The sequence below is a fragment of the Octopus sinensis genome, linkage group LG1 (assembly GCF_006345805.1).
Source record: "Octopus sinensis linkage group LG1, ASM634580v1, whole genome shotgun sequence".
Classification (NCBI taxonomy): Eukaryota; Metazoa; Mollusca; class Cephalopoda; order Octopoda; family Octopodidae; genus Octopus; species Octopus sinensis.
The window spans coordinates 166,456,945-166,473,704 of NC_042997.1; the positions used below are offsets into that span (position 1 = coordinate 166,456,945).

Consider the following 16,760-nt stretch of genomic DNA (forward strand, 5'->3'; position numbering starts at 1 on the left):
TAATCAAATACTGCAAGTCTTTGTAAAGTTATTCGCTTCAACAGCTGGTTCTTCCTAATTTTGTTCAAGTACATTATGAGCATCATCATCATTTAATTATCCATCCTCCATGTTAGCATGGGTTGGAATTTTAAGGAATAATGTATTTTTATATGTTTTTATTTCTCTAGTTCACAATGGGTTGGAAGAGTGTGTAAATTTAGATATTTGCATCAAGTAAGTTGTGTAATGTTGCTAGAACACCATATCTACATTACTGCAAGATTCAGTTGTTAGAATATTTAACATTATCACCTGTATCAATCAAACTGTTAGATGTTTTACACTGGTGATAAGTGCTTCCAATTTTTTCTTGTGTCCTTTTCCATCTTCACAGAAGTTATTTAATTAAATTATTTTTCCATTATTGTGGAGACTTTCTGTGAAACGTTTTCTCATCTCTTGGATACCACTCAATAACTGCACAGGTCCATTTGTTGTTAGTGAACCTTGCAACATTGCCTGCCCAGTTGTGATATGGCTATCTCAGATCAGCAGCAGACCATGCTGACAGAGGTGGACACCTATAGCTCAGCAATAGGCCATAAAACAAACAGCATAGAAACAAAATACATGCTGTCAGAAAACATGAAACAGAGGTGGAGAAGTGATGAAATCAAGGAGGTATAGAAGTATGCCTGTTTGGAGCATACTGTTAATATGTACCAAGACCTGGGTACTGAAATCTCAAGAATAAGGGAAAGATGGAAGGTGTTTAAATCAATATAAGATGTGCTCAAAACAAAGCAGGGCAAGACCCTGTGTACTAGTCTCTTCAGTGACACTGTCCTACATGCACTCATATACACTAGTGAGACATGTAATCAAAGAAGAATATTGATTGGCTATAACACAGGGTCATGGAAAGTGCCATAATAAGAATATCATTTTGAGAGCATAACTGAAATGAAGTAAGTTGAGAAAAGAATGATCGCAGAACTTATTGCATAAGGTGGCGAGCTGGCAGAAACGTTAGCACACCAGGCAAAATGTTCAGCAGTTTTTCGTCCGCCGTTACGTTCTAAGTTCAAATTCTGCCGAGGTTGACTTTGCCTTTCATCCTTTCGGGGTTGATAAATTAAGTACCAGTTACGTACTGGGATTGATGTAATCGACTTAATCCGTTTGCCTGTCCTTGTTTGTACCTTCTATGTTTATTGTGGGCAATAAAGAAATAAGAACTTATTGCATAAGCAGCAAGCTGGCAGAATTGTTAGCACACTGGGCAAAATGCTCATCAGCATTTTGTCTGTCTTTGCATTCTGAGTTCAAATTCCACCAAGGTCATCTTTGCCTTTCATCCTTTTGGGGTTGATAAAATAAGTACCAGTTGAACACTGGGGTTGATGTAATTGACATACTCCCTCCCCAAAATTGCTGGCCTTATGCCTAAGTTTGAAATCAATATTACAACTATTGCAATAAGCCTCTGAGACCCTCCTTCGGTTACAACACAGACCGTGGGATTGCACTTAGAAAGTTACCTTCCCAAACATAAGTCAGGGCAAGGTTATTTATAGAAGACCAGCAGTCACCCATGCATACCGGCCTCTCCTCTCCATACCACCAGTGTTGTCCAAGGGAAAGGCAACGGCCGATACAGCTTAGCACCTGTGACGTTGCAACTAATTTCTACAGCTGAGTGAACTGGAGCAACGTGAAATAAAATGTCTTGCTCAAGAACACAACACGCAGCCCGGTCCGGGATTCGAGCTCACAACCTCATGATCGTAAGCTTGACACTCTAACCACTGAGCCATGCGACTTCACTAGTAAGCCTCTATACAGTTTATAATTCTACTCATGACCAGTTAGCCTAGCCAACAGAAACATTTCTTTTTTATTCACTAGTGGGGTTTGCAGGAGGAAGAGCAACTTGATGTTAGCACATGCTCTAACGATATACAAATGTACAAATTTGTGAAATCACTATCACCTGTATATGTATGACAGAAAGTACAATTGAGCAAAGTAAGAAAATATCTGGTCTTTTTCCAGGATGTTGAAGCTGACTTGTAGGTTAGATTTGTGGAGATAGATAAAAGTAGACGGGTTCTTTTTTTAGTTAGTATCCTACAACAGGACACCTTAATTACAAAATCAAAATAAATATCTATTTTCAAGGCAAGAGATTTTATTATAGTGATTACTATATCCCAACTTTTATTATATTCTTTGTTTCTTTTCTTAACTAGAATTTTTTTAATGAGAAAGAAGATAATTTATAAAGATTAACAGTAAAAATAATTTTAAAAAACTCCCAGAAAATATGTAATTAGTAGAGAAATAAGCAAAATGAAGAAGTATGCACATGTTTTCAATAATATACCTCACCAGGTTTTAAATAAAGCATTTAGTATCAAATTTTGAGAGGAAAATACAGTAAGGATAATGAGAAGGGGTGCATTAAATGAGTTTGTGTTGACAGAACACAGTTGGAAAGTTTGAAGAAGTTATGACAGGTTTTCTTTATAACTTATCCAGGCTGTGCCCCTGAATTTTGCAGGATCTCTGACTAGAGAGATCAATGCAGTTTATATTCAGCTTAAACATCTACAAGTTGATGTCTGCAGGAAAAAATGTGGGCATGGAAGAAATTCCGGAGAGAGTAGGAGGGTCAGGTGGGAATGGGTGGAGGCAGAAAGCAGTTAACTGTTTCAGGAATACAGAGTCCTTTGCAGTCACAATGAAATATGCAATGAGTGGAGTAAGAAAGTCTGTGGGCCAGTTATTGTAATGTGTTGGTGAGTAAATCTTAGCTAATCAGTAGGCTGGTCTTCTTTTGGGTGCTGTTGAGGTTGTTTGTGTAACAACTGCAGTGTCCAGATGTGGGAGTAGTACTCTGTTTGTAGGCTAGTAGTTGCAACATTCTGGTGTGTGTAAGGTTACCGCACAGATATTTTTTTGCCTTACTGGCACATGAAAAACCATTCGAGCAAGGTCGTTGCCAGTGCCGCTGGACTGGCTCCTATGCAGGTGGCACGTAAAAACACCATTTGAGTGTGGCTGTTGCCAGTACTGCCTGTCCGGCCCTCATGCTGGTGGCACATAAAAGCACCCACTACACTCTCGGAGTGGTTGGTCTTACAAAGGGCATCCAGCTGTAGAAACTCTGTCAGATCAAGATTGGAGCCTGGTGCAGCCATTTGGTTCGCCAGTCCTCAGTCAAATCGTCCAACCCATGCTAGCATGGAAAGCAGACGTTAAACGATGATGATGATGCTTTATGTACAGAATGTTTATATGCATACTAACTGCACATATCCCTAGATTTCTGTGCAGTACAGTCTTTAGTGTATGATGCATTTTTACCTAGTAAAGATCAGCAATTCTTTAGGGCATAGGCCTAGCATTTCAAGAAAATTTGAAGCTTTTATAATGGATGTAGTGTTGTGTCATTGTTATGTGTAGTGACTGTCTCTTAGTACTATTGAATAAGAACTGATTTTGTATTTCTAAAGCTTTTAGTCAGAGATGATGTATATCTCATGATAAATACCTATGCTGAATATAAATGCATGTTAGCAGAATATTAAGGAAAGATAAGTGTGTCATCTGCATCAGAGTATATACAATTAGAGGTAATAGGTCGATAATGTAGAAAAAGAAGAGTGTAGGAGATATAGTGGAACTCAAATGAACACAAGAATTGATATAATGTGATGGGGGAGAGAAATCCCTATCAACATAAATCAATATAGAGTGGTTTGACAGCTAAAAGGGCATTACAATAAGTAGTGAGTTTTGTTAGGTTATCACACCAGACATATTTGAAGATATTACTAAAAAGGCTAAGACTTTTTTTTCACTGAAGTTCTTAAAAGAGGAAAGAACAATAATGAATCTGGTTACCACAGAGAAGAGACTCTTTAGAATGTAACACAAATTATAAAGAACCTCTATATCATTATCATTTAAAGACTGTTGTTCATGCTGGCATGAGTTGGGTGGTTTGACCAGGGCTGCACCAGACTCCAGTCTGATTTGGCAAGGTTTCTATGGCTGGATGCCCTTCCTAATGCCAACCACTCCGATAGTGTAATGGGTGCTTTTACGTGCCACCAGCATGGGTGCCATTTGCGTGACACCAGTATCTACCACGACTATGATTCTACTTGGTTTGATGGGCCTTCTACTTAAGCACACAGTATTACCAAAGGTCTCGGTCATTTATTATTGCCTAAAGAAATTTATAACTACTGAATTTACTGGAAACTATTGAATTAACAATGATTTCAAATTCTGGCACAAAGCCAGAAATTTCGGGGGGATGAGGTAAGTCGAGTACACTGACCCCAGTGCTCAGCTGGTACTTATGTTCTTGATCCCAAAAGGATGAAAGGCAAAGTCAACCTCAGCAGTTTGAATTCAGAACATAAAAACAGATGAAATGTCACTAAGCATTTTGCCTGGCATGCTAATGATTTTATCAGCTTGCCACCTTAACTATTAAATTAATATTAATTGGTTTCTAACATATGCACAATGTCATACATTTTGGAGGAAGGAAACAATTATATTGACCAGACTGAAATCGACTGACTTAGTAATTGACTGATAGAGATCGTTGCCAGAGCAACAAGCTGGCCTTCGTGCCGATGGCATGTTAAAAACACCATTCGAGTGTGATCATTACCTGTGTTGCCTTACTAGCACTTGTGCTGAAAACATTCGAGTGAGGTTGTTACCAGTGCTGCTGGACTGGCTCCTGTGCAAGTGGCACATAAAAAGCACCATTTGAGTGTGGCCGTTGCCAGTACCACCTAACTGGCCCTCATGCCAGTGGCACGTAAAAGCACCCAATACACTCTCGGAGTGGTTGGCGTTAGGAAGGGCATCCAGCTGTAGAAACTCTGCAAGATCAGATTGGAGTCTGGTTTGCCAGACCTCAGTCAAATCATCCAACCCATGCTAGCATGAAAAGTGGACGTTAAATGATGATGATGATATATTATCTATTCTAGAAGAATGAACAGCAAAGTTGTCTTTGAGGGATTCAAACTCAGATGTTAAGAACTGCAACTAAATACTAAAAAAGCTTTTAATTATTTAATTCCTAAAATAAATAATAATAATATTTCCAATGTATAATTCTTGGGAAGACAAGTGGTAGTCAGCATAAATAGAAGTCTATATAGAAAAGCAAATTATTAGGCATGCCAATTTGCCATGAGTAGAAGATATGGTTAATGTTTCTGGCAGAATTTTATGAAAGAATCTTACATTCTCTGACGAAAGGTTCTACATGAATGATTATGTTTTTTGCTCATGGTAACCTAGCATGAGTCATTTTCATCATGTTGATCGTGTATTCAAAAGACAAATCAATATTTGTAAACATGATGCAAATAAACAAAGACATTTTCAAAAACAAAAACTTAATATTTTCAATATTTTATTGGAATATTCATTTCATTTATTAAATAAGAAACAATTAGAAAAATAAACCCAAACCACATATATATATATATATATATATATATATATATATAATCTGTATAACAGATTGTAAGATGATAATATTGCCAAATAAAAAAGAGAAAAAATTTTCTCATTTTTGTAATGGTTTTAATTTGAAAATCCTTTCTCACTTTAATTTAACAATATTATAACTATCTTAATTATTTTCTTAAAAACATTTTATTACAATTTGAAAAAAAAAATAATTTCAGTAACAAAGCATTTATATTAAACTGGAGAATGATTGTTGATATCAATATAAATTATAATCATATTAATATAAATTTTTCTTTCGCCTTCTTATCACCATGAAAATCAAATTAGCACCCTAAAATGTAAGAGTTAAAGTTAGTAGAGATGACAGGGTATTAACGTATGCTGTAAAAATGTTGGCAGTAAATATCCCATCATTGGTTGATTGGTGAAGTCAATTGATGATGGACCTGTTCACTCGAGTTGTAAATAGGTACCATACGATGATATACTTTATCACAAGTAAAATACATGCACGACTATTTTATTAGCTTGAAGTGTTGGGCTTAAATCTTCACCTGGCCTTGGTGAAAGCAGTAAGAAACCAGGCTAGTTCCTAAAGCATTTGATAAAAATAAAATATTTGGAGCTACCCAACAACTCAACGACACTAATGTAATAATGACACAGTGTGGTATCTTATCTTCTACTTGTTGCAGTTATTAGACTGTGGCTATACCGGGGCACAACCTTGAAGGGTTTTAATCAAACAGGTTGATTCCAGTACTTATTTTTTAAGCCTGGTATTTATTCTATTAGTCTGTTATGCCAAACTGCTAAGTTATGGGGACATAAACAAACCAACACCAGTTGTCAAGTGGTGAAGGAGGATGAACACAAAGACATACAGCCACTTCTTCATTTTTGTTCATATAAAAAATACATTTTTCTTCTCTTAAAAAACAAAACATTTTCATATCAATGAAACAGAAAATAATGTGACATTTTCCAGTATTTACAAAACATTTTCATACCAAAAGAACAAACAAACAAAATAAAAACCTATTTCTCCATACAGGATAAGAATATGGAGTATACTGGAAAAGTATTGGAAACATATAACTTAGCAAAGACACAAGAGAACATTTATGAAACTTTTGTCTAAGCTGACATGGAAACCCAATTCTTCAGATATATTGCCTCAATATTTTTGAAAGAATTAGAGGAACACTGAATAAATATGGCTGTAAGTTTAAGATCATTTAGAATCACATGATTTGGGTTCCATCCAATAGTGCAGTACCTTGGGCAAGTATTTTCTCTCATAGCCTCAAGTAGATCCAAGCCTTGTGAGAGAATTTGTAAAGATGGAAACTGTTCAGGAGCCAGTCAGATGGACTTTACCTCTATCAGGATGGCAGATTTAATCTGTAGCCCAGTTTAACATCACCACTACATGGCCCAGATGCAAGTATTTGGTCCCAGTGTTCAGTCTGAGATAAACTCAATACCTTAATGTACTGCTTTCTGCTGTAGTAACCTATATGTTGCATACAGATATATGGGAAACTACCACCTGTATCATCTCTTGTGAAAGGTAGAAGAGTCCAGTTTGCTGGACATTGTTGTCGAGCTGAAAACGAGGTAATTTCTGCTCTTCTCCTCTGGAAGCCATCTACTCGCGATACCAGAGGGTGCACACTCTCCTACCCTGATGTAATCTCCAGGGGTACAGGCATCCAGCAACAGGACCTCCATAATGCTATGATGGACCGTGAAGTCTGGCGTAGCATAGTAAATTCCATTGTCTCGACCACGGTTGAACAATGATGATGATGATATGTTGCGATTTTCCCCCACCTCATGAATATGGGAGGCCTTGCAAAAGGTCACAAGCAATGCCATTCTCCATCAGATTAATGCTAACTATTCATCTTTGAAGTAAGAGTGGAAGCTTATTCAAACCATACCAAACTGAGTTTAAAATGGTTATAAATCTTGGATGGGCTTTGAAAATCTGCACATTTACATATTGCTGTGCTGTTTTATAGTTGAGAGTTCATCCTATCGATAACCACTGAACTTAAAATAAGAATGCCTCCAATTATCAGTTAAACAGACTTCAGTAAAGTTTACAAAGATGACACTATGGTCACTTGTCCAGCTCCCATCATTTTGTGAAATTCTCCTTCATTCTATGAAGGCATTAAAAAATCTTTATATAATGATTTCATTTAATTTTTAAATCTTCCATTTACACACTATCCGGAATACAAACTGGAACCAAGCTTTTACACATTTTGGTATGCACATACTCATACATATCTCCCATCCATATGCACATATATGTGTATGTATATATATATATATATATTATTTAAAAGCAGTAGAAATTCAACAAAACCTGTTACTCGGACGGGAACGTGAAACTCCGAGTAACAGGTTTTGTTGAATTTCTGCTGCTTTTAAATAAAGCATATTACTCTACCCCTGGTATTTGAGTACTTTTTTTTTTCCACCTTGTTTCACATTTATGTGTTTACTCCGGTATATATATATATATATACACACACATACACACAAACGCATACTGTATATTGCACACAAAGAATAATGATTTTCTCGTTAAACTTCATCTGTCAAATCAAGCTCAGAACTAATAAGTTTGTCTTCATCTTCATCATAAATGAAAGAATTATCCAGTAGTTTGTGTGTTTTGACGTTCTTCTGAGGTAGTTTACATTTTTTGAAGCAGGTGAATTTGTTGTCTTTGTACAAAGTATACATTAAACTGCATGAAATGAGGATACTAACAGCCGCAACAACACTCATTGAAATGAAACCATACACATAAAACCTAGGAAAATAAAATAGAAAACGTTATGATTAAATAAATGAATTTAAAAAAAGATCCCTATTTTTTTTTTTTAAGCATTACTATGATTATAAATTTGGTTAAAAAAACATGCCCTGCTGTCCATTTATACACATAAAAAGCACCCACTACACTCACATAGTGGTTGGCGTTAGGAAGAGCATCCAGCCGTAGAAACATTGCCAGATCAGACTGGGCCTGGTGCAGCCTTCTGGCTTCCCAGACCCCAGTTGAACCGTCCAACCCATGCTAGCATGGAAAGCGGATGCTAAATGATGATGATGATGAATCTTCAAAATGGAAAGTTGGTATTTTGTCAACTAAACTATATGAAAAAGATAGAGGGACCAGAAATTTATAGTATAAGGTAAATTAGTAGTTTGTGTGTGTGTGCATGCATGCATGCGTGTGTGTGTGTGCAAGTCATGTAAGTCTGGTATTCAGTGAATAAAATCCAGGTTTGAATCACTATGTAATTTGGCAGCAAGTATTGCAAAATACTCAAATGAAAAGCCAATAAGAAAGCATAGTTACTTGACCAGCTAAACTCTTCCTTGAATCGCATCCTACTACCTTTAAAAAACAAAAGGTTACATGATTTTATATATCTTTAATGTCAAATATGTTTTCTTTACACTGTAGACAGATTTGAATATAACTTTGTTTAAAATGGTAGAGGCACGTGGCCTAGTGGTTAGGGTATCAGCATCATGATCATAAGATTGTGGTTTCGATTCCTGAACTGGGTGATGCGTTGTGTTCTTGAGCAAAACACTTCATTTCACGTTGCTCCAGTCCACTCAGCTGGCAAAAATGAGTAACGCTGCGATGGACTGGCATCCCATCCAGCTGGGGAACACGTACGCCATTGAAACAGGGAAACTGGGCCCATGAGCCTGCTAGGCTTTAAAAGGGTGCATTTATTTAATTTTTATTTATGATGAGGTAGTTTTGGTGAAGGATTGTATGGTATAACTTTAAAGAGATTTGTTGTGTAAGGCGAGAAGGTACAAAGTAAATTACAAAAGGAAAAGAAAACAAAACAAAGTTGCAGTTTCACCTTGCATTTCTATATTTCGGGTGAAGAAGGGGTCCTTACCACGAACTATAGAAATACAAGGTAAAACTGCAACGTTGTTTTGTTTTCTTTTCCTTTTGTAATTTACTTTGCACCTTCTTGCATATTGTTCAGCCTTACACAACAAATCACTTCATACTTTTATTTGTTCTTTCTTTAATATTGTGATATCATTCTATAATTTCCTTTTCACAAGTTATTTCTCAAATTAATTCGAAGTTAATGAGATATGTGAGCCATGCCATGCAAACATGGAATAGGGGATATTAAGATGATGATGATGCTGTAAATATATTGTGTGCTGAAAGACAAGTAAAAGGGTTAGTTGTAGGGAACCATAAGGATTAAGATTAGGAGCCTGCAAGGCTAATCCCTGCTGTAGAAGAGAAAATGGCTTTAAAATGCTGTAAACTTTCCTTTATTTTAAATTTTAATTTTCACTGTACTACATTTGTCAGGAAACAGTTCATATTTAATACATATGCCTTTAGATCATAATAAATATCTAATATGTTTATAGGCACAGGCATTAAAATGTGATAAGAAGCTTGCTTCCCAACCACATGATTCTAGGTTCAGTCCCACTGTGTGGTAATTTGGGCAAGTGTCTTCTACTACAGCCTCAGGCTGACCAAAGCCTTGTGAGTAGATTTGGTGGATGGAAATTGAAGGAAGCCTGTCGTGTGTGTATGTGTGTAAACTGGCCTTCGTGCCGGTGGCACGTAAAAGCACCCACTACACTCTCGGAGTGGTTGGCGTTAGGAAGGGCATCCAACTGTAGAAATTCTGCCAGATCAGATTGGAGTCTGGTTCGCCAGACCTCAGTCAAATCGTCCAACCCATGCTAGCAAGGAAAGCGGACGTTAAATGATGATGATGATGATGATGATGATATATATATATATGTTTATTTATTTGTTTGTGTCTGTGTTTGTCTCCCCACCATCACTTGACAGCTGATGTTGGTGTGTTTATGTCCCCATAACTTAGCAGTTCAGCAAAAGTGACTGATAGAATAAGTACCAGGCTTACAAAAAATAAGTCCAGGGTCCGATTTCTTTGACTAAAAGGCGGTGCTCCAGCATGGCTACAGTCGACACGATTGAAACAAGTAAAAGAATAAAAGAAATGTTTAAATAACACCAAACAACAACTGCTGGTGTTACTGCCGCCACACTGCCATCATTATCACTGTTTAATGCCCCTTGCTGGCATGATTTGGTTGGTTTGACAGGCTTCAGCAAGGCAGAGGACTATGTCAAGGTCTAAAGTTTGCTTTCACATGATTTCTACTGCTGGATGTCCTTCCTAATGCTTCAGATGTTGGTTTCAAATTTTTGTACAAGGCCAGCAATTTAAGGGAAGCTGGTGAGTCGATTAAATTATGCATTACATTTGACAGAGTAATCCGAATGCTAAAGGGTTGTTGTTTCTATGTACAAAACAACTTCAAACCAACTCAAACCTTGTTTATAAAAGTTTATCATTAGAAGCAAAATAATAATAATAAAGATAGATTCTGATAAAGCAAAAAGGTAAAATTATGTAACTTTTATATGGCTGTGTGGTAAGTAGCTTGCTTACCAACCACATGGTTCCGGGTTCAGTCCCACTGCGTGGCACCTTGGGTATGTGTTTTCTACTATAGCCTCGGGCCGACCAAAGACTTGTGAGTGGATTTGGTAGACGGAAACTGAAAGAAGCCCATCGTATATATGTATATATATATATGCGTGTGTGTGTGTTTGTCCCCCTAGCATTGCTTGACAACCGATGCTGGTGTGTTTATGTCCCCGTTACTTAGCGGTTCGGCAAAAGAGACCGATAGAATAAGTACTGGGCTTACAAAAGAATAAGTCCCGGGGTCGAGTTGCTCAATTAAAGGTGGTGCTCCAGCATGGCCGCAGTCAAATGACTGAAACAAGTAAAAGAGTAAAGAGAGTATTTCAAGCATAAAGGCCATTATCAAAAGTAAATAACTTAAAGAAATGTAAATTTATGTACTCCTTGCCATGTTGATTGCTATACAGGCAGTGACCCTGCTTCATCTGTGTAGTGGACAATATTACAATCAAGATATTGCAAGAACAGAATCATTATAAAAATAACTTAATCATCTTTGTTAGGTGTGCAGTGCTCACTTAACAAACCCATTCTATACATCCCTGATTTTAACAAGCCTTATCTTGTTTCAGTGAATTCAGATACATATAAAATATATTCCTACACAGGGTACTAAAGATGCCGAACAATATGAAGTTGGACAAGATGCATTACATTATTAAGCCTTGTCCCTTTCAATTTCGAGTCGAAATCCATTGAAGCTTAGATTCAGTTCCAGTTCTCGAAGATTGACAAAATATGTGTCAGTAATACACTGGTATTGATTCAATTAATTCATATATCAATGCTACAAAATTCACCATGTCTCAGTAAGACATTGACATATCGTGCCATAAATATTCAAATTTTGGTAGATGTCATTCTGTATAAAAAAAAGAATAGAGTTACCTGTATTCCTTCGTTCTGTCCACAATTAAATGTTTATGTTGTATAATCTTTTGGGCAAGGCAATTACTGGCTATAATTAATAAAAACAAATTACAGGTTATAATCAGCCAAAATACAAAAAAAAGTGAACTATTTTTCGTACTCAAACTTTCAACATAATCTTACTTCAAAACACAAAGCTAGAGAGAGAGAGAGAGAGAGAGAGAGAGAGAGAGAGAGAGAGAGAGAGAGAGAGAGAGAGAGAGAGAGAGAGGAGAAAGAGGAGAGGAAAATATATGAATAAAAGGTACAAAAGTTTACATATGATACAAAACAATGTTACTTGACTATTGGAAATCTTTATAAAATATATTATTAAATTTAAAGTCACCTCCACCCTTAGTACTCCAGCATTAACTACAACCATGAGTACTATCAATCCTTCTGGTAGTCACACAAAATAACAATGTAGCCTATGAATTTACATGACAATTGCCGAGATCATACAATATCTTGTACTTATGAAATAGGTTATAATCTTGGCATAATAAATAAACCAGAAGACATTCCTACAGTTAATTATTCAACAGTAAAATGATATCTGCAGTCAAGCCAGCTGAGGTAAACAGACTTGAGTGCTTTCCAAGAGTCTTAGCACAAAGGTTGTAATAAGCTTAACCCATGATCATATAGCCAGTAGTTCATGACCAGTTTTTTTCTTTTTTTTGAGTTCACAACTAATGTGTCTATTAACAACAGATATTTTTTTTTTAAAAAAGAGGAAATAAAAAGCTATGGGAATTCACCTTGAAAAATATGTTTGGAATAAGCTGAAGATATAATACATCTTCCAGTAATATGATCACAGCCACAAGCAGCGGGGCACATACAGACATGTTTACATCGGTCACCATAGAAACCAAAAGGACAGCCTATAAATGAAGGAGAATTTCAAGCATTAAAAACCTCATAAAACTAAATCAACTGTGGTTAAAAGAAAACATGCAGCTCATTGGTTCTTAACAATTTTTTGTGACATAATCAATGGAAATTGTAGCTGTGATACCAGTGCCGGTGGCATGTAAGAGAACCATCCAAACGTGGCCATTGCCAGCGCCGCCCTGACTGGTCTCCATGCCTGTGGCACGTAAAAAAAAGCACCATCCGATTGTGGCCGTTGCCAGCCTCGTCTGGCCCCCGTGCCTGTGGCACATAAAAAGCACTATCCGATCATGGCAGTTTGCCAGCCTCGTCTGGAAAGCGGACGTTAAATGATGATGATGATGATGATAATGATTATGTTTTGCCCAATGGTTAACTTTGAGATAATAGCAAACTTGACCCTGAAATCCAAGAAAAAAGACAGCTTTGGAATACTGGTGTGCACTAAAGTGTGGTTTCCAATAAAGCAACTGCAGAGTATTAATATGCTTTGAAATACAGCGCAGGATTTAGAATTTTCAGCTACTTGCATCTCTGACCAACATAACAACTTCCTAAACACAGCATTGCATTGATGACATCAATCTCAACTTATCTCTTTGAAGTCATCATTCTCAGTAACTTCAATGCATAAGACTATTTTTATCGTTTGCACTTCTCACACACTAACTCTACATAAAAGCTGGATTGTTTACACTCCTGATCTGTCTGTACTCATTAGCTTCATCACTGATTCATATCTTTGACCGAGCACACCAGTGTACATACTTTTACCCTGTCATTACCATCCCTGCTTCACTGAATCAGTCGACTATTGCATAGTTAAGGTAGTACAGTTATGGTCTCTGAATGCACAAAATCTGAACTTGATCCATTTGATGCTTCATATTAAAGGGTCAATATCTACCAGTTCTAAGCTAACAGATACCATCTTCATAGGTATGTTCTTTCCAAATGGTAATAAAAACAAAAGGTGACGAGCTGGCAGAAACGTTAGCACGCTGGGCGAAATGCGTAGCTGTATTTCGTCTGCCGTTACGTTGTGAGTTCAAATTCTGCCGAGGTCAACTTTGCCTTTCATCCTTTCGGGGTCGATAAATTAAGTACCAGTTGCGCACTGGGGTCAATGTAATCAACTTAATACCTATGTCTGTCCTTGTTTGCCCCCTTTATGTTTGGCCCCTTGTGGGTAATAAAGAAATAGGTAATAAAAACAAAACCTTTTATGTGAATTGTTTTACTGACTGAAGTGATCAAATGTACACCTGCTTTGATTTCAGCATGTTGGTCTCATGACACAAAGGTAAACTGAGAGTGTGTTCTGTATCATAGCTTGCTAAAAGTAGTAGCCAAACATTCCTCTTTAAAGGACAAATTGAAGAATGTAGTCTGAGGTGTACTGTGTCAGAATAATCAAGATAGACAAGATTGAAGTATTTTTGATCATAGATCTGCTTGATCAAAACTAACCTGGGGCTAAAACAATAGCAACAACAGCAAATGTTTACAATGTAGCATACCACCCAAATGGTTGTGAAGTGTTCTGGAATCAAGTGATTTAGCAAAATCTTCCTACTGTTCATTTCTCAACCAAGACAGCTCCAGTAGAAACTTCCAGTTGACACAGTTACCACTTTTGTTGCTTGTTTTATTATTATTATTATCATTATTATTTGTTTCTTTATTGCCCACAAGGGGCTAAACATAGAGGCGACAAACAAGGACAAAGGGATTAAGTTGATTACATCGACCCCAGTGTGTAACTGGTACTTATTTAATCGACCCCGAAAGGATGAAAAGCAAAGCCAACCTTGGTGGAATTTGAACACGGAACGTAGCGGCAGACGAAATACTGCTAAGCATTTCGCCCGGCATGCAAACGATTCTGCCAGCTCACCGCCTTTATTATTATTATTATTATTATTATTATTAGTTTGGTTTGGAAGAAGGGTCTGTATCCATGACTTTGGAAAGCTCTCCAAGACTAGTACAGAGATAATATCGATGTTCATCTTGGAAAAGTCCCAATTTAAAGGTTGCAGGGAAGGAATGTGCAGAGAGGGATTTCCAGTAAACCAATGTTCTGGGGAGGAAAGAGAGAGAATGGTGGATAGAGAGAATGGACTGCCAAGTGAGTGAGATATGCCTGAGTAGAGGTGGTACAAAATCAGAAAACTCAGAGGACTAGAGGGCTGTCATACTTAACACTGTATACATGCAATAAATCTTTGAAACTCTATTGATGGTCAGCAATATATTTTAAAATGGGATCTACAGAAGTCAGTAGGTCTTAACATAGCAGCCAGATGATCAGTGTAATTGACTTCTTATTATCTTCAAAGAAGGTACTAAAAAAATCAATAAAGTAGCTTTTATGCTCAATTAGCTCAATGTACTATTGAAATGTAGCTCAACAAACTCATTATAATCTTTGAAATGGGGATCACATAACTCATAATTGTATGGCAACATACTTTACAATAAAAATGAATTGACCATGGTTAGAATTGCACTCATACACTGATGTTAAACTCAAACAAACAAGATAGACATATTTGTACACCAATTATTAAAAAATTATGAGCTCTTTCTGAATATCTAATTAGCCATATCCATGCCATGCTTTCTTAAGTAAATGTAATCAACAAATTCCACAACAACTATGCTTAATTAGAATTGAGGCTATTACACAACTACAATAAAAATAATGAACTTACCGTCTTGACAAAAATCTCCAACAAATCCAGGCGGACATGTACAAGCACCAGTAAAAAGGTTACAAGTAGAATTATGTTGACAGAGACAAAGTTGACTGCAGTTGACTCCATATCTGCCATGTGGACAAGGAACATGACAATCATCCCCCATCCATCCTTCAGTACAAAGACAACCAGCTAATAATGATAAAATACAAACAATTAAATCAGTATTTTGAGCAATAACTCTTTTTAATTTTGGTACAAGGTCAACAATTTTGAAGGGAAAGTGAAGTCAATAACATCAACCCCAGTACTCAACTGGTACTTACTTTATTGACTTCTAAAGGATAAAATGTTAAGTTGACATTGGCAGCATTTGAACTCAGAATGTAAAAAGCAGGATTGAGTGTAGCCTTAACTGGGATATAATACAGAAGGCGCAGCCTTATAGAGATAGTCAATACGGGTGTGAGCTGTGCTCTATGGAAATTTATGAGATTTTTAAGTATAGGGAAAAGAACAACCTGATTAATAATAAGTTAGACCTAAGGGTATCATGCATGCATAACATCACTTGTACATTTAAGTATTTTCATAACAAACGATTATAAGTGCCATACTTGAACTATGATGGTGGAAATTAATTTTGGTGTTGTATCCATTATAAACTTACTCGCTTGTATTAAAGATAATAAAATCATGGGATATTATGTTATATGGTGAATTAAATTGCATTGCATATGTTTGAGCTATATGTTATGGTATGTAGTGTGCTATATATGATACTATCCGTTGATAACTCCTGCCTAGTTAGTCTGACTTCATTCTATTGGTGATTGCACTATTTTCATTTCTATGATGTTCTACCCTACTTATCATATTATGTATATTTGTAGTGACTTTATGTAAGTAAGTCTCCTTTCAACTAAATCACATACCTGCTAGAAACTATAAAATCATACATACAATAGCACCTGTAACATTACAACTTACAAAATCTGCCTAGTTAGTCTGACTTCATTCTATTGGTGATTACAGTATTTTCATTTCTATGATGTTCTACCCTACTGATCATATTATGTATATTTGTAGTGACTTTATGTAAGTAAGTCTCCTTTCAACTAAATCATATACCTGCTAGAAACTATAAAATCATACATACAATAGCACCTGTAACATTACAACTTACAAAATCTCTTCAGTC

At 36.5% G+C, this 16,760-nt stretch overlaps 1 protein-coding gene across 4 annotated transcripts in view; it reads right to left on the bottom strand.

Annotated features, from left to right (window-relative positions):
* Positions 1 to 7,943: 7,943 nt before the first annotated feature.
* The window catches only part of LOC115217778 (N-acetylglucosamine-1-phosphodiester alpha-N-acetylglucosaminidase), a 36,961-nt gene continuing 28,144 nt past the window's right edge, over positions 7,944 to 16,760 (bottom strand). For all 4 annotated transcript variants that reach the window (XM_036506509.1, XM_029787475.2, XM_029787488.2 and 1 more), the window contains 4 exons: positions 15,575 to 15,751; positions 12,722 to 12,847; positions 11,937 to 12,006; positions 7,944 to 8,329 (listed from right to left, as the gene is read on the bottom strand). In XM_036506509.1, coding sequence (XP_036362402.1) covers positions 8,098 to 8,329; positions 11,937 to 12,006; positions 12,722 to 12,847; positions 15,575 to 15,751 — 605 coding nt within the window. In that variant the 3' untranslated portion in view covers positions 7,944 to 8,097. The remainder of the gene's footprint in view (positions 8,330 to 11,936; positions 12,007 to 12,721; positions 12,848 to 15,574; positions 15,752 to 16,760) is intronic.